Here is a 24,080-nt window from a genome sequence, read left to right as displayed (position 1 = left end):
TGGTGGTTTTTCCAGTCCAGTTCAAGAATGACTCAAGCAGGGGTTCTCCACCTGGAGGGGCTGTCTAAATCCCCTGGAGGGTGTGTTAAACAGAGGGCTGGGCCCCACCCCACAGATGAGACTCAGGGGTTCTGGACTGAACGTCTGTATCTTTACTAAGCTTGCAGGTGCAGCCCATCCAGGGAACTCCCACTGAGAACTGCTAGTCCAGTGTTTCTTTCCAAAGCTCCTTAGAATATTAAGTCACAGTTGGGAATAGAGAAGCGACACCCCCTCACCCCTGGGATTTGCACTTTAAACAGGGGTTTTAAGAAGGCCACACTGGCTGGTTCCCAAATGTTGGGTGAAGGGGGGATGTCTCAAGGGGTCAAGTCCACCTGGTACTTGGCAAGTTCCTGGAAGTACCCAGTTGTGGCTATTCCCTGGAACAAGTCCATGGGGAGGTTAATCCTGGATTCTCTGGGGCTGTCTGAACTTGTGTGCTCAGTCAGAAGGAAGTCCTTTAAGTTTGGGGTGTCTGAGCCTAGTCCTTGGAACTGAGCTAGAGAGAGGAAGTACTAGAAACCTATCTTCTCTGTCCAGGCTGCCCGAGAGGGCGTCCACAGGCCTGGTGGATTCACAAGTCTGGGCAGAAAGCTCTTTCAGCCAATGAGGCATTGGGAACAAGTGTCATGAATGTCCCAGGAGTCCAGAGAATCTGAGACCTGGGTGTGGGGGTTGGGGGCAAACAGGCAGGCCAGGCAGCTACAGAGAAGGGGGCTGAGCAGAGTGCAGGGGAATGAGATGGAGGTGGCGTCTGAGCTTGGCAGGGTAGGGGTGCCTGTGCCCCTGTGTCCTGAAGCACCTCTCGAGGCTCCATGATGACCCATCTCCCTGGGCTCTGGCTATTGTCTTACAGTAACTCCTCCAGACTTCCTGCTGCACCCATTTGGACCTCAGATGAGCTTGAGCTGGGCTACAGGTCAGACCTCTGCAGGGGTCTCCCTCCCACCCTGCTTTCTCTGTCTGCACCCAGTCTCCCCATCTCTGGTGATCATGACTCCTCTGGGCGCCTTCCACTGGGGGCTGGTCAGTGGGCCTGGCTGCATATTATGACACTGCCCCTTACTTCTCTCCCCCTCTGAGTCGCAGAGGCACTTTCTATCTTGCTGTTTAGTTCTTTGCAGACTTGCACTCAGGCTTCCGCCAGAGCCTGTTGAATTGAAGTTTTGGAGCCACACCCTTCTCCTGGGGAAGGTCACAGCTTCATTGGGCAGCAGGATCTGCCTCCTGTCTGGACTAGGGTAGGAGTTCTGTAAGAAAGTGCTCATAAAATGCCCATCAATGCCCTGGGCCTCAACCCGTGGGACTGCTTCTAGAGTTGGGGTCCTCTCTGACCTCACTGTCCAACCCTGAACTTTGCCTTATAGCTGGAGATCTGAACCTTGGGCTGCATACTGAGAGGGATTGAGAGGGAGCCAGGCGAGGCTGGAAGGGTGGCCTGAGCGCTCTATGTTCAGGTCATGAAAGTTCAGATAATGTGGGGATTTGAAAAAGGCCAGATGTTGCTCCCCAAATGCTGATGCTTAGAATGTGATTGGAGTGGAACACATTGAGAAGGCCATTCTCTTACTCAGAAGTAGGACTAATCCTGTGCTCCCATGAAGATAACCTCTCTTCTCCCTCAGCTAAGCTATGTTTTAGACTGGGAAAGAGCAGACAACAAGAGCAGGGGATCTTTTGCATAGACTTAGATTTAGGGACCCAGAGAATAGGAACCACCTCTTCCTAACAGATATGATCCTCTGCTGTGGATCAGAGACTTTTGACCCCCACGCTACCCCACAGGGAAGCAGAGGCCTTTGACTCCAATTTACAAAGGAATGGAGACTGGAGTCGGCAGGGGATTTGCTTGAGGTACATGAATGGCTAGAAAGAGTCCAGTACCCCTGGGTCCAGCTTCCAAGCTCAGAGACATGCCTATCCAGCCTAAATTCCTCATATCCTTTCATCTGAGAGAAAGATGCTCTGTGAGGCTGGTTGAACTGAAATGGCCAAAAGTTACAGGAAAACTGGGTTTAAGTTTGAGAAAACAAATCCTTGAACTATAATTAGAAACTTCTCCCTCTTCGATAGGATGGTTGAAAAACAAAAATATGAACGGACTTTGGGCACATTCTCAAAGTATACAGGTCATATGGTTTGCCTCCCTCCTACATTTCTGTGGTTTGTTTATGAGTTTCCATATATTCCTCAGCATGTGCATGTTATGTTTTCAAATGAAGTGATTGAATTTTGTCGTTTAAATTTCATAACTGAACAAGACTGTTTCCTCAGGCACTAAGAATAATAATATGTGTTGAAAATTTCTAAGATACAAGTTAATAGGGCACTTAATCATAAAGATTAGTTTGAGATAGTAATTTGCTTTGTTTTCTGGCTGCAAATGTTTTTGACATTTAGCATTTTTAGTTTTCTTTTAAGCCAACATCAAAAAAACTCCATTCGAGCCCCCAAATGATCAAGGCACTTACTGGCCACAGGCTTTCATTTCCCCCATGTTGTCTGTAAACAAGGGCAGCAGGTGTGGCTAGCTACGGAGACAAAGCCAGACAGAGGAGGGGAGACTCTTGGATCCAAGCTCTGTACTGGAAGGGCAGAATATCACCCAGAACATCCTCTGCAACATTAGAAAGTAACCACTAGACCCTCCGGCATCTTATCTGAGCCAACTTTGTGCGATGAAGGCTACTTCTTGTCCACACTTCTTGGCATAATGGGTGCTAGACTCTTCCCCTCCATCAGGCTGTTTCATTTGTAAGTTTCATGAATGACCAGGACTCTTTCTTTCATCAAAGGATGATAATTCATCATATGGGGTCCAACCATGGCAGTGTTATGGAGACTGGGAACATCCTGTTAGAAGGGGTTCACTGAAGAACTCAAATCACCTACATACACACTTGGGGAGGGTGAAAGGGCCCTCGGGTTGTCTGGGTGTTGAACTTGTGTAGAAATCCTCAGGTTCCTGTTTCAGGCCCTCGTTTGACTGTGAGCAAATTGAGGGTAGCAGCTTAGGCTCCCGGGCTTAGCAGAGGGCTTCGTTCATAGCAGGAGCCGAATACCCTTTTCCTGAAGATTAAATATTAAGTCTTACACATCTAGGGAAACCAAAACCCGAAGACCAAGATCATAAAGATGGCTTTCAGCGGAGCTACAATGGTCAACCAAGCCCTGACAGCTTCTGTACCATGAGCCAGTGTGTCATTCCTGCAAAGTATCTACCAAGCCTTCCTCATCTCAGGGCAAAGGGCTGTGGGTATTTTAAAGGCCCTCCTTACCCTTGGATTCATTTACAATCTAGTGAGGAAGTTACATCTATAAACTGGATAGAATATGTGCTGGCGCTTAGTAAGAGACTTCAATGGAGCTGGCTTCCAGAACCATTAACACAGACATAGGTAAGACACATAAACTTATTCTTTCTACAGTCCTTCCCATCTTAGTAACCAGCCCCTCATCTCTCCCAGGTGCTCAGGCTACAGGATCTTCCTAGACTCTTCTTTCTCCCACATTCCACCTGCCAACAAATCCTATTAGTTCCATCATCAAATGTAAGCAGAACCGACTCCCCTCACCTGATGGGTGTGCTAGCCTCTGTCCCCCTGCTTCCTCCTTTGTCCTTCTTGACTTTTCTCACCACAGCAGAGGAATTCAGAAAAGATAGGTGGACCATAGTCACTCAGTAGTGCCATCACCAGGGGCTCCTGCCTGTGACTTCCCCTCACTCATCCTGCTATGCAATCTCCTTGGTGTTCTTGAGGGCGCCATGCATCGTATTTCTCCTGCCTAGGAGGACCTTTCCCCAAATACCTGCGAGTCTCCCTTACCACCTTCTCCGAATCTTCCTCAGTGCCCATCCCATCTGCAGCACTCCCAGTGTCCCTGTCTCATGTCACTTCGCTCTATGCTTATCAACACGACACACTTTACCATTGTCCTCCTCCCACGATGTAAGCTTCAAGGAGGCAATACTTTTTGCTGTATCCTTACATGGATTTTTTGGTGTATGGTTTAGGACTGAGACTCAGGGTCAAGATTTGAAATTTACTTTAGCTCATGGTCCAGTGTTTCCCAAATTTTACAAACAAACAAACAAAAAACCCAAAATCTCAGGCTCCAAAGGTGAGAATCAATCACGGTCTCATCTGAGTGGGTAGCAAGCAAGATTTTGCTGATCTTTACTTGTGGTAGCTTGTATTACAAAAGTAGGTTAATTATTTCCATGAGCAAAATTAAAATATTGACTATGCCTTTTCAAACTATATCCCTTTCCTCTCTTGGTTCCTGCATTTTCTCAGGGAGATTCTGGTCTGCCTCTCTAGGGGTTGTCTACCCCAGTCTGTACTGAGGATCAATCTCAAGTCATGGGTGCTTCTTTAGCAGCAGGACGGTCTTCTTGGTTCTGGATGGAGTTGAGAAATATGTTAAGTTTGGAAGACAATGTTGTCTGCTCCAGAGTAAAGAATTCTTCCTTGATTAGTGAAATTTATTTATCTAAGACTGAACTCCATCTCTAAAAAGCAGATAGTACAAAGATTTGAAACATAAGGCAGAAAATGAAATGCAATTTTTTGGGGGGGCGCAGGATATAGGGGATTGAACTCAGGGGCACTTAGCCATTAAGCTGCACCTCTAGCCCTATTTTGTATTTTATTTAGAGATATGGTCTCACTTAGTTGCTTAGAGCCTCACTTTTGCTGAGGCTAGCTTTCCTCCTGCCTCAGCCTCCCAAGCCACTGGAATTACAGGCATGTGCCACTGTGCTTGGCTGAAATGCATCTTAATAGGGCCTTAATTAAACAAGTCTCAGATTTTCTGATGTCAATATAAAACATAGGCATAAGCTTGAAAAATGGTGGCAAATACTATATACAAATTAAGGTATCAAATAGCAAACACATGTTAAAGAATGAACTTGTTGGGCACAAAGATCAAACCCCAGATGAGGATGTGTATGAATAATAAAGACCAGAGACCTCTGAGCATCAGTTTATTTGTAGCAGGTTGAGTCTATCCAAAACAGTATTCTCTGAAGGGTCTGAAGAGGAGTCTAGCATGTGCCATTGAGGTGTAGCAGAAAACCTAGACCAGTGGTGTGAAGCTGTGTCTCGTTTTGAATTTATGTGTGAAAAAGGGATGTGGCTACATCTCAGCTGTTTCTCATTTTGGCATCATGCACTTTGGTGGGGGGAAACACCCCAAACCTCCAAGTATGGCCCCCTCTCCCTTAAAGAACTATCTTCTTAAAAATATCTTAGAATATAACCCTAAGTCTGATGTTTCTTATAAGTTATTCTTTATACTTGGGCTAGAATGAGAGGGATTGTGGTATTTCAACAAATAGATTCAGAACCTAACCCTTCCTCTTTGTTAACCTTCAATTCCTCTGGAGTCTTGGGCTGCTGTGCTCTGTAGGAGGTTTATTTCTTTTTCTTTTTTTTTTTTTTTTTAAGAGAGAGTGAGAGAGGAGAGAGAGAGAGAGAGAGAGAGAGAGAATTTTTTAATATTTATTTTTTAGTTCTCGGCGGACACAACATCTTTGTTGGTATGTGGTGCTGAGGATCGAACCCGGGCCGCACGCATGCCAGGCGAGCGCGCTACCGCTTGAGCCACATCCCCAGCCCCCAGGAGGTTTATTTCAGGATACTAAAGGGGCTACTGAGGCAATAGTGGGGAAAGATCTCAGCTTCTCACATTGGGGGCATCATCTACCTAGTAACCTAGTCTTTGGTGCTGTTACTTTATATTCCCTAGATAAGTCATCAACAGGGCATGGCACAGAATTCTAACAAGGAGATGCACTGAAGGGCAAGTACAGGGCAGATTAACCTACAAGTGTCAATGCAGGACCCGAGTGGTCAGATGCTGACTTCTTTGAGATGAACACAAAGCAGGATTCTTTAAAAAGTCAATGTGGGGGGCTGGGGATGTGGCTTGAGTGGTAGTGCGATCGCCTGGCATGCGTGTGGCCCGAGTTCGATCCTCAGCACCACATACAAAGATGTTGTGTCTGCTGAGAACTGAAAAATAAATATTAAAAAATTCTCTCTCTTTTAAAAAAAATTTAAAAACAAAATTAAAAAAGTCAATGTGGGCTCAGCTCTAAACTTTTCACCCAGACAGGGGAGGACTATATTCCTCCACACGTGTGTGCCACTGGGGAACAACAGGAGACTGGTGCCTGAATACTGCAGGTCCTCAAGACAACAAGGCTGGCAAATGGATGAATAAACAGGAATGCAGTCCATCAAAGCCTGGTCTCCTCAAGTGGCAGAAAATAATACTGGAGTCTTCCAGTTTGCTTTGCTCTAATTTGTTTTTTAAGACTTCTCACTTCTACTATTCCCTTACTAATAGTCAAGGTGCAGTGATTTTTTTAAATAAGAAATTCCTAAGTCTGTAAGTAAGCTATCACAAAGAATAGAAGGAATGGACAGGCTTCTTGTAATTTATTTGAGTTATTTCCAAGCGACAGTTACAAAAGTTTTTAATTTTTATAATACTCTTGATAAGAAAATAAAATTTAAATAAAAATACATTCTCAACAATACAACATGGTTACACAAATTCACTATATTAAGTTTTGATAACTTACATTTTCAAACTGGACACTGTAAAAACCAATATTTACTAGCAACATATTAATTTCCAAGTTAAAAATGGAAGCAGATAATATCAATCAAGATTGGTAATTTAACTCTAGAATGAGTCTTGGATTTTTCACATACTGTAAGGACACCTAAAAGTCTATGCAGAATTCTGTCTTTACAGGATGTACCGTTAGAACAAATTAAAGGTACTTTCACTAAAAAAAATATATATTGTTTTTCAAAACCTGGCATGAACGAACTTTTCCCATAAATGAATGAAATCAGGCTTCAGAAACAGAAACAAAAGACACATCATCACCTTTTATTTTGTAAAATCAAAAAAGCCTGGTTTTGATACTTAACCATTACTCATGATTAATAAAACGTATCTCTTTGGCAAATAAAATAGTTCAATTTGATAAATTATAATCCTGGGAGTAAAATCTTTTATTATTGCCTATTATCTTATTAAATGAATATTTTAAAAAATCAAGCTAAACAACAACATAACAAAACAAGCAACAGATCATTGTAATTTCAATTGATGGAAATGGTTAAACCAAGAATCTGAGTAGGCGTTTACAGCAAGAAATTTCTTTTCCCCATCACCCTTTTCTGTCCTTCCTGGGATTTCCAGGCTTTTAGGGAGAAATGAGCTGCCATGTATTTTTTTCAAACGCTTTCAGAAAAGGCAGAGAGGGCAGACCAGGTAGTAAAACCCATGTTCATGAGTAAAGAGGCCCCTGGAAAGCAAGGCCCTGGGTTGTCTTAGGGCCCTACTCACACTGTTTCTTAATGCAACAACTCAAGGAAAATTAACCCCACATTTCTCTTTTTAGACTTTATCATACTGGTTACTTCCAGTCAAAGTAGCTGTTTGAAAGTGTCATGTGAAGAAAATAGTGAGATGACTGAACTCTCCCTCCAAATCCAAAGGTATGGACGGGTGCCCACAGCCTAGGTCCCTCTGATTGCCCTGTAATCTTTAGAAATAATTGTAATTGGGGATTTGGATTCGAAATGTTAGGAGAATTTTTTTTTTCCCTTAAAAAAAGAAAAGAAAAGCCACTGAAGAGTAATGAGTGGTACCTGGTAATGCAAGTAGACACTTCTAGGGAATCCTAAAGTGAATTTTAATCTGAATACACTTTATCATAAATTTATTTAAATGGCTAAATTATTTTGCATTTATGAATCAGTGTGATTTATGGAATGTATAAATTCATAAAATTTAAAGTACTCTTCCAAATCTCAGTATGGGCCAGGGGTAATAACTTATCGTAATGCAGACAAGTGATGACTCTCAGATACAATTGATTTTTACAAGTTGTTTAGAGAAATGCATTACCCAGTCACTTATGAAATGACTGTGTGCCAATGGTTTTTAAAAATGATTACTTAATCATAATACAATTTCAAAACAATTACTCACCAATACCAGAATTGGCAAATATATCTTCAAATATAGCTTATGCTCAGGGAAACAAAAAAAGAAGTACTAGCTAGACTTACATTAATAAGTCACAGTTTTAAACAGGAACATATGTAAATACTCCAAGGTTCAAAGTACCTCATTTAGAAAACGTTCTGAATTTAAAAAGACAAAATAAAGTACCATGATTTTTAATACTGATGAAGCAAAGTATATCCCTTTAACTTCAAGGTGGCAACTTGCTTCGACTGCTAATTTACAGTTACAGTTTTTAGGACAGAAGTAAATTACTATGGAAAAATAGGATTCAAATAGTTGCTGACTCAAATTCCATTTTGCTAGTAGGCAATAAGGAAACAGCAATGAAATATAAACATTTTCAGGAAAGCACTATTTCTAGATTTAAACACTGATCATTCAACTGATCATAAAGACAGATACCATAGAGTATCTAAGATATAATCTGGGGCAGGCCAGATTATTAAAGTGCGCCAAGTGACTGTTCTTGGGTTAGACTGCCATCTAACACTATGAAGAGGGCGTCCTTACAGTGCCCTTATTATAGCATGAAACAGCAGGTGAAGTCAAGTGATTTTCCCACCACCTTCTTTCACTGTTTACTTTCTCTTCTGGTTTAGAAGAGATGTCCCTAGAAGTCATGTTAATCTGAACTCTCAAATCAAGAAAATGAGTACCTGATATATAAAACAATAAAAAATATTTAGTGGTCTCATTTTATTTCATCTGCCATCACTCATCCCAAATGTAAACATGATGCACACAATAGAACATATTCCCTGATTGCTCCTGAGTTCTGTTTACATCTTTAAATAGGCAAAAGGATCTACCAACTTTCAAGGATGCTCTGGCAGTTTTCTAAAGTCTCTGTCACTGTCTCTACCATAACCTGTAATGACTAATGGACCAAAGGAAAAAAAATTTTTTTTTCTTAAAAAAGGGAAGGTCCCAATGAAGTAAATGGAAAGCTCTGAATTGATAAAGATTGAAATTTTCTAGTAGAACACTATGTTGGCAGTATAGAGCAGGCACTAATGGTAGTGAAAACAAGTCCACAGAACAGAGAGTTACAAGAAGAGATGGTTTCCTGCTATGGAGAAGTACTCCCTTTGTTACAAAACTTCTTTAGGAACCTTCTTTAGGAAGATTCTATTAAAAAGAAGTTGCTGATACATGAACTTTGACACACAAGATATGAAGGAAATCTTGGGTTTCAAATTCTCTAATAATACATCAATACCAGAATTCCCCAAACAGTTAACTTCAATCATTAAATATTAAATACAATGTGAATGCAGATGACATTGAAGCCAACATTCATTCTTAAATATTATGAACAAAATATGTGGTGAATTGGAAAACTCCAAGAAGAATATTTTCCAGTTCTCTTGGACCAACTGGTCAAACTCTTAAGATGTTTTCCCAATTGGATTTTCCCTAGAAAACAGTAAAAGAAAACCATTTTTCAAAAGTTAAAAAATATACAAATTAAAAAAGTGACAAATACAGAATCCATCAAGCATATTCTTCTTAATTCAAGAAGTATTTACTGACTACTTACTACATTTTGGGTACTATTCTAAAAGATAAGGATATGGCAGTGAACAAAGCAGGTGAAACCCTTGTTGTCATTTACAACAGTGGGGCCAGGATGCAAATCAGCTGTGTGACCTTGGGTAAAGCACTTAACTTCCCTGAATCTTAGTTGTGTTAGTTCATGTTGGACTGTGTTAGTTTATGTGTTAGCCATGTTGGACTGATGTGAGGATCAATGAGAGAGTATTTACTATGGCACCTACTGTTAACTGCTGGCCAAGAACCAAACCCTCCCTATCCACTTGGTTGTTAACAGGACTCTGATTCTGGTTCAGTACTGGGAAGCCCTCTTGTTTTCAAGAGAGACTGAGGGTAGTCTAGACGAGGTTCTTTGAGTGAATAGGAAAACAGTCTTTACTGACTCCTGACTATAAAAATGCAGGCCTCAAACTACTGTAGCTCATCTGTACTGATGAGGGGATAAACTTGAGGAAGATGGAAACCATCTCAACTGAGGATGGTTGAGTGGCAGGCAGTCCTTGATGACAGTGTTGAGCTGCTGAATTAACCAAACTAGAAGTTAGGATTTAATTTTGGAAACCAAAAAAATTCTTGTCACTTCAATTAGGATTTTCTGCAACTTATTGCTAAAAGCAATCTAAATGATACGAGGTGAAGTACTAGGCATAGTGTCCCAGGGGTGGAGTAAGCTCCCAGCACTCGTTAGCTGTTACTGTCATTCACTGTAGTATCCTCTGCATTTGTGATGAATCCACAAAATCAACTCTAAGTACTTCTAACATTCCCACAGCTGAGTTTGTTTCTTTAAACTACTCACTATATATAAGGCATCATGTGAGATATAAAGAAGGATCCATAAAAACAAAATGCTGTGAAGTATTGAAGGAATGAATTATAACACTAAACATAGAATACAGCAGGAGCAAGATGAAATGACAGCTGGACTGAAAAAGACAATGAGCACTTTGATTTTGAGGGGCAGGGAGATCCGCACAAGAGAAAGGCTCTAGCTGAGTCTTGACAGCCAAGAGTACGCAGGCCTGCAGCTGGTTATGAGGATGAGGTGGGAGAGACAGCCTTACATTGTTTAAAAACATGTGTATAGTAGGTTAAAAAAATACTCACTTGCTCCCATATTTTGCACTACTTGATCTTTTCTTCCTATACTTCTCATGAGGTTCATCCAGCTTCTCTAGGATGCTCTTTATTTGCTGAATTGTCTTAAAGGTTGTTACAGAATCCTCAATTACAAAGTTAGAATAGTCATCAGGCTCTTTCTGTGGTCCTTGATAGACAGCTATAGTTCCACAGGCCTCTGGAAGGAGCAGTGAAATTTCTGATCACAAAACTAAATTCCATAAATGCAACTTGTAGTATAAATCAACACTTTTCAATTGTGTTAACTTGTCGCTGGGGAGATTCCCCTTGGTAGTGCATAGATGACCAAAATTTATCAACTGTATTATTAGGATCATTAGGTTTGCCCATGAATATCTATGAAAAATAGCCCCCCCCCCGCCCTCCCGCTTAGGGGTTTTAGGGGTTTGTAAACTTTGGTAAATTTAGGAACACTTTCAACTTTTTAATAATGCCAAAACAGTATTTCAGGAATTGGTAATAAAAGCTTATGGTTTTATAAAAACAGATTAGCTGTGTATTTATTTACCTTCCATCTTCTGCAGCTTAAGTAAACTGAGGGTAAAAAGGGAATAAATTCTTTCTATTTCTCTGTCTTCATCAATATCTATTTGGATGTCTGCAGGAACACCTCTATGGTAAAAATAAAATTAAAGACACTGAAAAAGTTTTATTTTGTTAACATACCAAAAGATTTTTGTTAACGTCAAAGACTTTTTTAAATACTCTTTTTTTTAGTTGTCAATGGACTTTTATTTTATTTATTTATATGTGGTGCTGAGAATCGAACCCAGTGCCTCACGCATGCTAGGCAAATGCTCTACCACTGAGCCACAACCCCAGCCCAACATCAAAGACTTTTGATGGTCCAGGACAAAAAATAGAATCATGAGTTTTATAAAAATAACTTCAGAAATTTAGTTTTATTGATAGTTAAATAAAATGGGATCAAGAGGGGTTTGGTAACTATTTGACTCTAATTATATATAAGGAGAGGATTTTAACAAGATCATTTTTATAACCTACGCTGTATCACAAAAGCAATTCATTATTACTTAAGTCTATAGGATTATGGTTATTCCATACAATTAGAGAATGCTAAATGCCTTCTCTTCCTTCATATCTTGTTCAAGCTTCTTTTATGGTTGTGGTGAGTTGGGGGGCAGGGGGATTACAGATACTGGGGAGAGAACCCAGGGCCTCTCACATGCTAGGTAAGCATTGCACTCCGGAGCCACATCCCTAGTCCTTCAGGTTTATGCTTCTATTTAAACAATGCCATTCTTTCTTTCTTTCTCTTTTACTTGTGCAACCATTATTAATTTCAGAACATTTTATTTTCTGGTACTGGGGATTGAATCCAGGGTGCTCTACCACAGAGTCACACCCCCAGACTTTTTCATTTTGAGATAGGATCTCAATAAGTTGCCAAGGCTGGCCTTGAACTTGTTATCCTTCTGTCTCAGCCTCCTGAATGGCTGGGATTACAGATGTCCGTCCACCATCACACCTAGCTAATTTCTAACAGTTTCAACACCCTCTCAAATCCTGTATTCATTAACACTCCCCATTCCTCCATTCCTTCATTCCTTCATCCCTGGCCACCACTAATTTATTTTCTGTCTCTATGAATTCACCTATTCTGGACACTTTTTATACAAATGTTTTCCTACAATATGTGGTCTTTATGTCTGGCTTTCACTTAGCATAATGTTTTCAAGGTTCATCTGTATTGCAGATTGTATCTGTACTCCATTGCTTTTTATTGTCAATAATACTCCATTGTATGGATATACTACGTTTTGAAACATCGCTTTTTTAATAGGAAAGAAACTTACGCAGTACATGGCTTGCAGCCTGGAGTGTTTTCACTAGTCTCTTGACAGCAGAGCCAGTTTCCATTTAGATATGCTGAGGGATGGAAAGAACTGAGCCTATTTTGATTGCATCGGCTCACCCTGCAGAGTATATCTATCCATTCATTAGCTTCCACACAATTATTTGCCTGGACATAAAGTGGTTTCTCTGTATGTATTACCTGGAACATCTTCATAGGCAATTAAGATAAAAAGTTAGTCTTCAAAATCAGAACACTGCACATAACAGAAAAATATATATAACAGAAATCCAGTTTGCTTGGCTAGATAACTGTGCCAAAATATTTTATGATTATTACTTTTTAAGCAAGTTAGTCTCAAAGACAATCTGAGTTAGATGGTACTAAGAAGCAATACAACATAATGGAATTTCCAGGAGCCACACATGTTGAGAAGAATGGATTTTCATGTAAATAAGAATAAAGGGAGGGAAGGAATTTCAGATTGAGGAAAAGGTATGAAAAGGGAAAGCAGTGGGGAAATACTGAGGAATGACGACATCATCTTGCTAGCTTGAGTGGAGCATATGTGCTGAGTGGTAGCAGAAAACAAAACTAGATAAACAGGTTGGAATGATATCACTTAAAGACCTGAACATCAATATAAGAGCAAGTGAGGGGAAAGGGGAAAAAAAAAAAAAACAAGGGAGAGAAATGAATTACAGTAGATTGGGTAGAGAGAGAAGGGAGAGGAGGGGAGGGGAGGGGGGATGGTAGAGGATAGGAAAGGCAACAGAATACAACAGACAATAGTATGGCAATATGTAAAAACATGGATGTGTAACTGATGTGATTCTGCAATCTGTATACGGGGTAAAAGTGGGAGTTCATAACCCACTTGAATCAAATGTATGAAATATGATATGTCAAGAACTATGTAATGTTTTGAACAAATAATAATAAAAATTCAACCGCCCCCCCCCCCAAAAAAAGACCTGAACATCATACAGAGAAGCGTAACAGTAGGGAAGTACTGAGAAAACTTCCTTTAACTTAATAAAGTAGGCAGACTGAGGCATCAATTATGGACAATTTCAAGATGAAGCATGAGCTAACAATTTATAAACTCAACAATTTTGGTAAACAATAAAATAAACAACTTCTTAAAAATTAAATAATATATATAGCTTAAAATGCTTTCAATATTTATATAACTTACATTTTTCCTATTGAAAGAGCTCTCTTCCAGTTTTTCCACAGCAAGAATGTTTTTTACTGGAATTGTGTAAATTGCATCTTTGCCTAAATAATAAATAAGACAAAATTAAAATAATTTCTCTCAAAATTACAAAGGTAAGAAGTTAATATAGAGTTTAAGTTCTTCCTCTTGATGGCAGAAATATATATATAACCTATAGTACACTTCTAGATAGTAGGTATTTTTTTGTTTTATGCAACAGATGAATTTTGATTATTTTCTATAAATTAACTTCCTTCTTACTTTTTTCAATATAAATTAAAGCACTGTCAGGGAAAAATGTGGGAACAAATTTGATATCAATGTAGAAAATAAGAATGCTCCAAAGTTTGTAACATTAATTCTATGGAAAATGAAATGACTAAATACTTAGCAATAGAGACCTATTCAAATAGAAGCTGAGGCATGGAATTTTCTTTCATGGGAGTTGTTACGTAAGTACTGGATATAGTTACGTAAGCAGATTTTTTTTTCTATTTTTCCAACCTAATATTTAATTAAGAGTTTAACCCTCAATTGGGCATGGTGGTGCTGTGCATGTAATCCAGTGATTTGACAGGCTGAGGCAGGAGGATTGCAAGTTCAAGACCAGCCTTCGCAACTTAGCAAGGTCCTAAGCACCATAGTAAGACCCTGTCTCTATAAAAAATAAAACAGGGTTGGGGATGTAACTCAGTGATAAAGTGTCTATGGGTTCAATCGCTGGTACCAAAAAGAAAAAAAAAATTAACCCTCAAAACAATGTTTTTTAACTAAAAAATTGTGTTCATGACTATCACATATTGGCTAGTCAGCTGACTACACTCCAAAGCCACAAAATTTACTCTAGGAGGTACAGGCGACAAAAGAAAAATTTTTATCTGGTGGAGTAAATTTTTCAGCTAATTTAAGGGTTTAAAAATTCAGGAAGAGAAATTTGAGCTGAAGGAGCTCCATAATACTACGGCATGAAATATGAAGCACGTTGACTTCCAATTTATTTGAGAATAAACTACCTCTCGCATGATCATAGAAACTACAGGCAAATATAATTCTGTTTTCTGGTCATTATATAATGCCTGAAGCTTTGCTTTAAAGACTGTGGATCAAAATGCTGGAGATTAAGAACTTTTTTTTTTTTTTGGTGCTGGGGATAGAACCCAGGGCCTTGTGCATGCAAGGTAAGCACTTTACCAAGTGAGCTATATCCCCAGCCCCCAACTTTACCTTTTATATTATTCAATGGATTAGTGTAGTTTTTTTTTTGGCAAAGAAAACTATTTGGTTAATAAAGAGCTTTCTGTCTCAAGAAGAGAGGTTAATATAGACTATATGTTAAGCCAGCTTCCTGTTATAAAATCTAAAATTTAGGCCATTAAAGCAGATGTGATGTGTGTGTGATATATGTTTAACGTCTACTATGTATCAAGCACTGTTCTAACTGCTCATGACAGAGCAGTAAACAGAACATACAAGGTCCCCTATGGAGCTTGCATTTAGGTCTGGAAAGACTGATAGAGGACAAATAAATATTAACTAGAGATAAATGCTACAATGAAAATAAACAGGTGATGCGACAAAATGTAATTTGGAAGTTATTTTAAATTGGGTGGTTAGGGAAAACATCTCTGAGGAAATGGCATTTACATTAAATAAATATGAACCATAAAGGCATGGGAAAATAGGAAAATACTATTAGTAGTGTCTTGGAAGCAGAACAGATAACATGAAGGTGAGGGAGGGAGTAACTAAAAGAAGCCATAGCTCAAGTTAAGTGTGGGATAAGATGTCTGCAAAAGTAGGAGTAGTTAGGCAGAGATTCAAGACAGTGCACACAGACAGCTGGATAAGGAGGGAATCAGTCATACATCAGGATTATTAACAGATGAGCTGCATCTGGAACAGCTGGGCCAAATGTCCACAAGCAGACACAGAAAAGATGTACAGCAGGCTGCAGGGTGCAATCTCACAGGCAGCTGCTGACCCTGAGGAGACAAGCAGCAGCATTCCTGCCCTCCCTCACAATCACAGAACACTCAAGAGGTGAATGGATCATAAAACACAAAGATGGGCAATTACCAGGACAATAAACAAAGAGATGAGAAAAAACATCACTCTGAAGAAAAGATGCATGTGATTGAAAGGTTAACAACTGAGGAAATCAGGAGTATAAAAACTTGGGTGGGGGGCAGTGGGCAGAGGAGATACATGTTATCTGGGTACTGACAGGATACCACAGAGATTCTAGCCAGAGAATTTTAAAAATTTGCAAGTGGACCTGATCTTCATATTTATTGAATATATAATACAGACACATAGCCCTTTATTGGGGTTCCCCTAGCCACCCTATTTCTGGACACTTTTAAAATGCGGTATATGGAGAAAATGCACTGCTCCCAAACACATACATTGTCATAATATCATCAGGGCTAACTTCACAGTAGTGCTAACAGTGAGTCCAATATGAGTTAGTAAAATGAATATTTTATTGAGGAAGCTCCAAAAATACAATACAAAAGGACAAAGAAAGTAAGAGAAAAGTTGGGGCCATAGTGAATGGATCTCAAAGTTTCATTATATGACTAATAATTAAAAAAACAGAATAGAAAGTGTTTAGGAGAAAATTAGAAGTGAGAATATCCCCATGAAGAAGGTAGAAACTGTCAGTCAGTTGGAAAAGATCTATCAAGTACTAGGCAGGATAAAAGAAAAGAAAAGAAAAGAAAACCAAATACCTAAATTCTGGGCAGTACAATACCCGAACATAAAGGCTAAAGAAGATTCCTAAGAGTTTCTAGAGAGAAGAATCCAAAGACTGAGAATCAGATTGACATAAAAATCCTCTCCAGTTAAAATGGAAGCTGGTAAACAATGGGACAGTATTTTCAAAGTTCTAAGAGAAAAATGATTTTAAAACTCAGTCTATAATTCAAGAGAAAGGATAAAATAAAGATTTTTTTTATATATGCAAGGACTCAGAAAATTTATCAGCCGTAAAGTGTATGTAAAAAAATTTCTTGAGGAAGTACTCTTGTCAAATAATTATGAATCTAGGAAAAAGACAGATATATAAAAAGCAGCGCTGGGCAAAGAAATAGAAAAACTGATAGACAAGGACAGAAAAGTCATGAAAACAATGTAAAAAGGTAAAAGAAACACCCATGAATAATAATGCCAGATGACTTCATTATGGCGATATCAGGAAAAGATATGAGCATGATAATATTCTCTCCAGGCTTGAACAGAGACTTGGATTGACTATAGACATTAAGATAAACACCTAAGTTTAAATTTGTTAACAAATTATCCTGGGGAGGAGGAGGAGGAGCATATATGCACATAAGCATATACTTAATTATTCCAACAAAAGGAAAGAAAAGAAAAAGTAAATCCAATAAACAGAAAAAGCCTAAAATAGAAAATGCAAAATTAGTAATCACAGTAATCACAATAAAAGTGCCATAAAATTTCCCTACTAAACAACTACAATCAGGTTTCAGTTAAAATTGCCATTATCTCCTCAAAAAATGAGAATTACCACAAAATGCACTGATCCCACTTCTATGTATATATCTAAGGAGCTTAAGACATATATCTATGCAAAAACTTGCAAATGAATGTTCACAGAAGCATAATTCATACTGCAACTGAAGTGTCCATCAACTGATAAATCAAAAAACCCAATAATAGTATACAACCATTCACTAGATTATTATTCAACCATGAAAGAAATAAAGTGCTGACTGATGCTAAAATATTATGTTAAAAAAAGATGTCACAAAAGGCTACATATTTATTGTATGATTCCATTTATATAAAATATCTAGGACACGCAAATCCATAGAGACAGAAAGTAAATTAGTGATTGCCAAGGGGTGAGAGAAGAGAGGGATAGAGAGTAGCTATTAGTAAGTGTAGAATTTCTGTCTTGGATGAGTAAATGTTCTTAAATTAGTGGGATTGCACAACTTTATAAATACAGTCATTGCTTAGTATCCATGGGGGATTGATTCCAGGGTCCTCTGCCCCTCTCCCCTCAAAGCCCTAAATCCTTGGATGTTCAAGTTACTTGTATAATATAGCATGTTATTTGCATACAACCTTAATACATCCTCCCACACTTGAAAATCACATCTATTTGTAATACCTAACACTATGCAAATGCAATAGAAATAATTGTTATATTGCCTAGTTTAGGGAATAATGACAAGGGGAAAAAAATCTGCATGTTCAGCACAGATGTAACATCAGAGGCCTAACTACAGTTCTGATCTGTGGTTGGTTGAATCATTGTATGTGGAACCTGGGTATACAGAAGGCCAATTGTATGATGAAACCAATACATTTTATACTTTTAAAAGGGTGAATTTTAAAATAATAATTTCATAATAATAAAATAAAAGTTATTACCAACACAATGTTGGCCCCAAGGGACACAGTTAAAATAATCATGATTCTATTTTTGATAATAGTGTAAGAAACTTCCGTAATTCTGTTTCACAGAAGGCAAGTATTAATCAGGTGCACATTATTGTAACAAAATATCTGAGACAGTTAATTACAAAGAGAAAGGTTTATTTTGGCTCACAGCTTTGAAGATTTCAGTTCATAATCAATGGGCTCCACTGCTTTGGGCCTGTGGTGAGGCAGGATATCATGGCAGGAGTGTGGTGGAACAAAACTGCTCACTTCATGGCCAGCGATTAGAGCAAGAGATTGGGTCCATCAAGGGTATGGTTACAATGACCCAAAGACTTCCCACAGGGTTCTAACTCCTAAAACTAAACACCTCCCAAGAGGACCACCCTGGGAACCAATTTTATAACACATGAACCTTTGGAAGACATATTCAAACCACAACAGCAAGTATAAAACTCAGCAAATCACTGAAAATAACCAAGGGTAGATGACAATCTGAGACATGCTTACTCATGAGAAACTACACAGTAAGAACGGAGTTTTTGGTCTTTTGGCTCTGGGGTGCTTCTCTATCCCCAGCTTTGGCAATAAAAACTTAGTTTTACTGTTTGGAGCCTGCAGATTCAATTTAAAGATGAGATTCTGGGAGCAAGAGAATTACCAAAGGCTGAATGATAAACTGTCCAGATGTCTGGCTTATGGTTCATGTATGTATGTATGTGAAGTGCCGTAGGTAATCTGACAAAATTGAAAATCTAGGAGGACTTGTAAATGTGTTGACTTGAATGTGTTCTCTAATTCACATAAACCTAAGGTGACAGGGTGGAAACCGATGAGTAATATTAGCTTTCTGCTCAAACCATTTATTGGTCACTAAACTATACAAGTTCAGGTGAGATCCCTAGGGAGCTGGGCAGGCCAAGGATCAGGGTTGGGGGAGGAAATCTAAGCAGATGCATCAGTAGCCACACACTGCAAAACAGGGAAGACCTTACAGTTTCAATCTAGGCAAGCCTTCAAACTCACAAACAGAATCTGGACACATTAGAATATATTATCTATAATGTCCACTTTTTACCTAAAAAATATGACATGGAAAGAAATAGGAAAATGTGATCTATAACTTGGGAAAGAAAGTAACCAACTGAAATGACTCTGGTATAGATGTTGAATTTAACAGGCAAAGACTTCAAAGAAGCTACTATAAACATGTTCAAGTAATTCAAGGAAAATATGCTAATAATGACTGAACACATAGGACCCTTTAATGGAAAAATAGAAATGTATTTAAAAAGTGGAAATTCTAGGGCTGAAAAGTATAATAAATGAAGCATTCACATGAACTGAAAAGCAGATTTGAGAGTATAAAAGAATTAAATGTAAACAGGACATAATTTGAAAATCAGGGATGAGAGAATGAAAAAAAAATGAACTGAGTCTCAGAGAGGTCTCTGAGACAATATCAAGAAAAATCAGCATAAATATAGCTGTAGTTCTAGAAGGAGACAAAGGGGGAAGAAAAAATTGTTTGAGGAAATAAGCAAAAAAACTCCCAAATTTGGTGAAAACATTAGCTTGCTGTTCAAAAACAAACAAAACCCCCATTTTTTAATTGATTTTTTAAAAAAAATAAATGATAGCAGAATGCATTACAATTCTTATTATACATATACAGCACGATTTTTCATATCTCTGGTTGTATATGAAGTAGGTTGACACCAATTTGTGTCTTCATACATGTACTTTGGATAATGAAGTCCATCACATTCCACCATCTTTGCTAACCCTCTGCCCCTACCATCTTTGCTAACCCCTCCCACCTCTCTGACCCCTATCTAGAGCTCGTCTATTCCTCCCATGCTCCCCCTCCCTCCCCAACTATGAATCAGTCTCCTCGTATCAGGGAAAACATTCGGCATTTGTTTTTTTTTGGCATTGACTAACTTCACTTAGCACTATCTTCTCCAACACCATCTATTTACCTGCAAATGCCATGATTTTATTCTCTTTTATTGCTGAGTAAAATTCCATTGTGTATATATGCCACATTTTAAAAAAATCCATTCATCTACTGAAGGGCATCTAGGTTGGCTCCACAGTTTAGCTATTGTGAATTTTAAGCACCAAAAACCAAATAACCCAATCAATAAATGGGCCAAGGACCTGAAGAGATACTTCTCAGAAGAGGATATACAACCAATCAACAAATATATGAAAAAATGTTTATCATGTCTAGCAATTAGAGAAATGCAAATCAAAACTACTCTAAGATATCATCTCATTCCTGTCAGAATGGCAGCTATTATGAAGACAAACAACAATAAGTGTTGGCAAGGATGTGGGGAAAAAGGCACACTCATACATTGCTGGTGGGACTGCAACTGGTGCAGCCAATATGGAAAGCAGTATGGAGATTCCTTGGAAAACTTGGAATGGAACAACTATTTGACCAAGCTATCCCTCTCCTCGGTCTATACCCAAAAGACTTAAAATCAGCATACTACAGAGACACAGCCACATCAATGTTTATAGCAGCACAAACCCCCCAATTTTTGAAAAATTACAACCACCATATTTTATGCTCATCATATTAAACCACTACTACCACCATCAGCAACAACAAAAAGAAAAAAAAAATAAAAGGAAACAAGAAAAAAAGTGAAAATATCAGAAAAAGAGAAAGTACAGCAAAATTTTTCTATTTTTCAATGAAATCCAACTTAACTTTTTTAGGAAAAAAGATCAGTACTTTTAATGCCCTCTGTAAGAAATCCTTGCATGTCCCATGGCTGACAAGTCTATTGGATGGCCTTGATATATTTATTGAAACACTGTCAAAAGTGGATTGCTCATGTCTTTTTCTGGGCACTCCTGTCAGTCTACCAATCTTCCTCTTATGCTAAAGCTACAAAGATACCCCAGTCTTCATGACAGCCTTAATTTTGAATTTGAAAATTAGTCCTTGAACTTTGTTTCACCTTTTTGACATTTTTTTTCTGTTCTTTATTTTTCCATCTATATACATTTCAGAATCAACATGTCAGTTTTTACAAAAAAGCTGGCATGGATTTAAAGTAGGACTGTGTTCAAATCAAGATGAATTTGGGGGATAAGTGACTTCATAAAAAGATTCATACTGAATCTTCAATTTACAAAAATACGTCATATTCTATTTAAGTCTTTATCTCAGTGATGTTTTGTAGTTTTGACATAGAGGTGTACTTTTTAAATTATTTATTTATATATTTTTAAAAAAACAATCTCACAAACAAAGGCTTTGTAGATTTTTTTTAGGGAGGGAGGGAGGGAGAGAGAGAGAGAGAGAATTTTAAAAAAATATTTATTTTTCATTTCTTGGCAGACACAACATCTTTGTATGTGGTGCTGAGGATTGAACCTGAGCCACATGCATGCCAGGCGAGCGCACTAGCGCTTCAGCCACATCCCCAGCCCTAGGGGTGTACTTTTTAAAAAATTTATTTCTATGTATTTTAGAGTTTCTTTTTTGGAACTGCTATTGAAAAGAATATGACTTTTAAAAAATTTTGCTCTCTGCGGCTAGTTTATGAAAATACAGTTTATTTGTATATATTAATCTTGAATCTCAAAGTTTTGCTAAATTTACTTTTTAGTTCCAGAAGCTGATATGTTGATTCTTTAGGATTTTATATATAATTGTGCCTGTTCTTAATTATAATTTCTAGTAAAATATTGAATGGATCTTACCAAAGTGGATAATCCTTGCTTTTTTAACTCCAGATTTCTCATATACACTTTTGATCAGATTAAGGATATTATCTTCTCGACTTCATTTTTTTTGTTTGTTTCAAGGGCACCCAGGGATTGAACTCCGGGGCCCTCGACCACTGAACCACATCCCCAGCCCTATTTTGTATTTTATTTAGAGACAGGGTCTCACAGAGTTGCTTAGTGCCTCACTTTTATGGAGGCTGGCTTTGAACTCAAGATCCTTCTGCCTCAGCCTCGTGAGCTACTGGGATTACAGGCATGTGCCACTGCAATTGGCTGAGTTTTTTATTTTAAATCACAAACGGGTGTTAAATATTTTCAAAGGACTTTTTGTGAACTGAGATAATTACATAATTTACTTCTTTTATTACATTAATACAAACTACACTGATTGGTTTTCACATATTTAACTTTGCATTCTTAGGACAAACTCCATTTGGTTATGATGGATTATCCTTTTCCTCTTGCTGGAATTAATTCATTCTATGTATTTTTTCTTGTAAAACCTTTGGTTTTGGCATCAGAATTACACAGTCTTCAAAAGATGAGTTCATAAGTATTCTTTCCATTTTTTTTTAAACTTTTGGTACTGGGGTGCTTAACCATTGAGCAATATTCCAGCTCATTTTTATATTTTATTTAGAGACAGGGTCTTGCTGAATTGCTCAGGGCCTTGCTAAAGTTGCTGAGGCTGGCCTCAAACTTGTAATCCTCGTACCTAGCCTCCCGAGTGCCTGGGATTATAGACATATGCCACCATGTCCGGCTTTTCCTTCTATTTTCTAAGAGTTTTGTGTTTGAGGTTGATACTCTTTCTTCTTTAAGTAATTGGCTGACTTTGCCAGTAAATCTATCTTACCTGGAGTTTGTTTTTATCACAAATTTCTTCAAAAACAGAGAGGGTTTTTCAGATGTCCTACTTTTGCTTGTGTCAGTTCTGATCAGCTGTGTTTTTCTAGGAAATTTGTCCATCCATGTGAATTGGCAAATTTATTGATAGAAAGTTGCTCAAAATAGTTATTAGTTTTCTAATGTCATTGGGACCTGTAATGATCTTTTCCTCTGCCATTCCTAATAATGTTAATTTGTGTTTTCTTTTTTTTTCCTTTGATCAATCTTGTTAGGCATTTTTTCAATTGTATTAAAGCTTAACTTTGTTATTTTTCACTATTAAGTTGTCTTTTCTATTTTGATTATTCTCTTTACTTTTGCTATTCTTCCATTTAATTTGGATTTATTTTGTTCTTTTTCTAGTTTCTTAAGTTGGAAACTTAAGAAACTAGAAAAACAAAATACAATTGATAGCACTATTCAGACAAACATTTTACATATCATAAAACTCACCCATATTAAGTGTATATCTGAATATATTTTTGTAACTCTAGTGAGTGGTGCAATCATCAGAATAAACAAATTTAAGTGCAGTTTCATTTTCCCAGTAAGATCACTCACGTGCCCTGACAGTTTAGTCTGGTTCCCATTCTCAGTTCCTGACAAACTCATACATGCATGGAGATTGATTTTAGTTCATGATCCTCTCCCTTTCCCTCCCTCTTATTTTCTTAATGACGACTTTTGAAATAAAATAAAAAAAGTTCTGAATTGTGATGAGAATCAATTTACCAATTTTTTCTTTTATGAGACAGACAAACATAACACACATAAGAAAACTCTGCCTAACCTAAGGTCTTGAAGATTTTCCTTATTTTCTAATGTGAACATTTAAAGCAATTGATTTTTCTTTAAGTACCATTTTAGCTATATCGCACAAACTTTGATGTGTTGGTCACTTTTTCATGGTTATTTAAAAATATTTTTAAATTTCCCTGGAGTCTCTTGACCTACAGGTTACTTAGAAGTATGTTATTCAATTTCCAAATATCTGAAGGCTTTTCTAGATATCATAAGTTTATTAATTCTGTTGTGGTCAGAGAACTTATTTTGTATAACATCCACTTTTTGATATTTACTGAGATTTATGCTCCACTATGTGGTCTAGCTTCCTGAATATTCCAATATTTATAGGAAAAGAACATGTGTTCTTTATTTTGTGTAATGTTACATAAATTTAAATTAGATTAA

General features: G+C 37.8%; 1 protein-coding gene across 2 annotated transcripts in view; it reads right to left on the bottom strand.

The window, feature by feature from the left end:
• Nucleotides 1–6,517: 6,517 nt before the first annotated feature.
• Nucleotides 6,518–24,080, bottom strand: part of Rasa2 (RAS p21 protein activator 2) — a 111,873-nt gene continuing 94,310 nt past the window's right edge. For both annotated transcript variants that reach the window (XM_026385071.2, XM_026385072.1), the window contains exons 20-24: nucleotides 13,812–13,894; nucleotides 12,615–12,823; nucleotides 11,306–11,409; nucleotides 10,765–10,954; nucleotides 6,518–9,519 (exon numbers count right to left, since the gene is read on the bottom strand). In XM_026385071.2, coding sequence (XP_026240856.1) covers nucleotides 9,492–9,519; nucleotides 10,765–10,954; nucleotides 11,306–11,409; nucleotides 12,615–12,823; nucleotides 13,812–13,894 — 614 coding nt within the window. In that variant the 3' untranslated portion in view covers nucleotides 6,518–9,491. The remainder of the gene's footprint in view (nucleotides 9,520–10,764; nucleotides 10,955–11,305; nucleotides 11,410–12,614; nucleotides 12,824–13,811; nucleotides 13,895–24,080) is intronic.

This window comes from Urocitellus parryii, chromosome 2 (genome assembly GCF_045843805.1).
Source record: "Urocitellus parryii isolate mUroPar1 chromosome 2, mUroPar1.hap1, whole genome shotgun sequence".
Classification (NCBI taxonomy): domain Eukaryota; kingdom Metazoa; phylum Chordata; class Mammalia; order Rodentia; family Sciuridae; genus Urocitellus; species Urocitellus parryii.
This window is presented reverse-complemented; position numbering and strand designations above follow the sequence as displayed.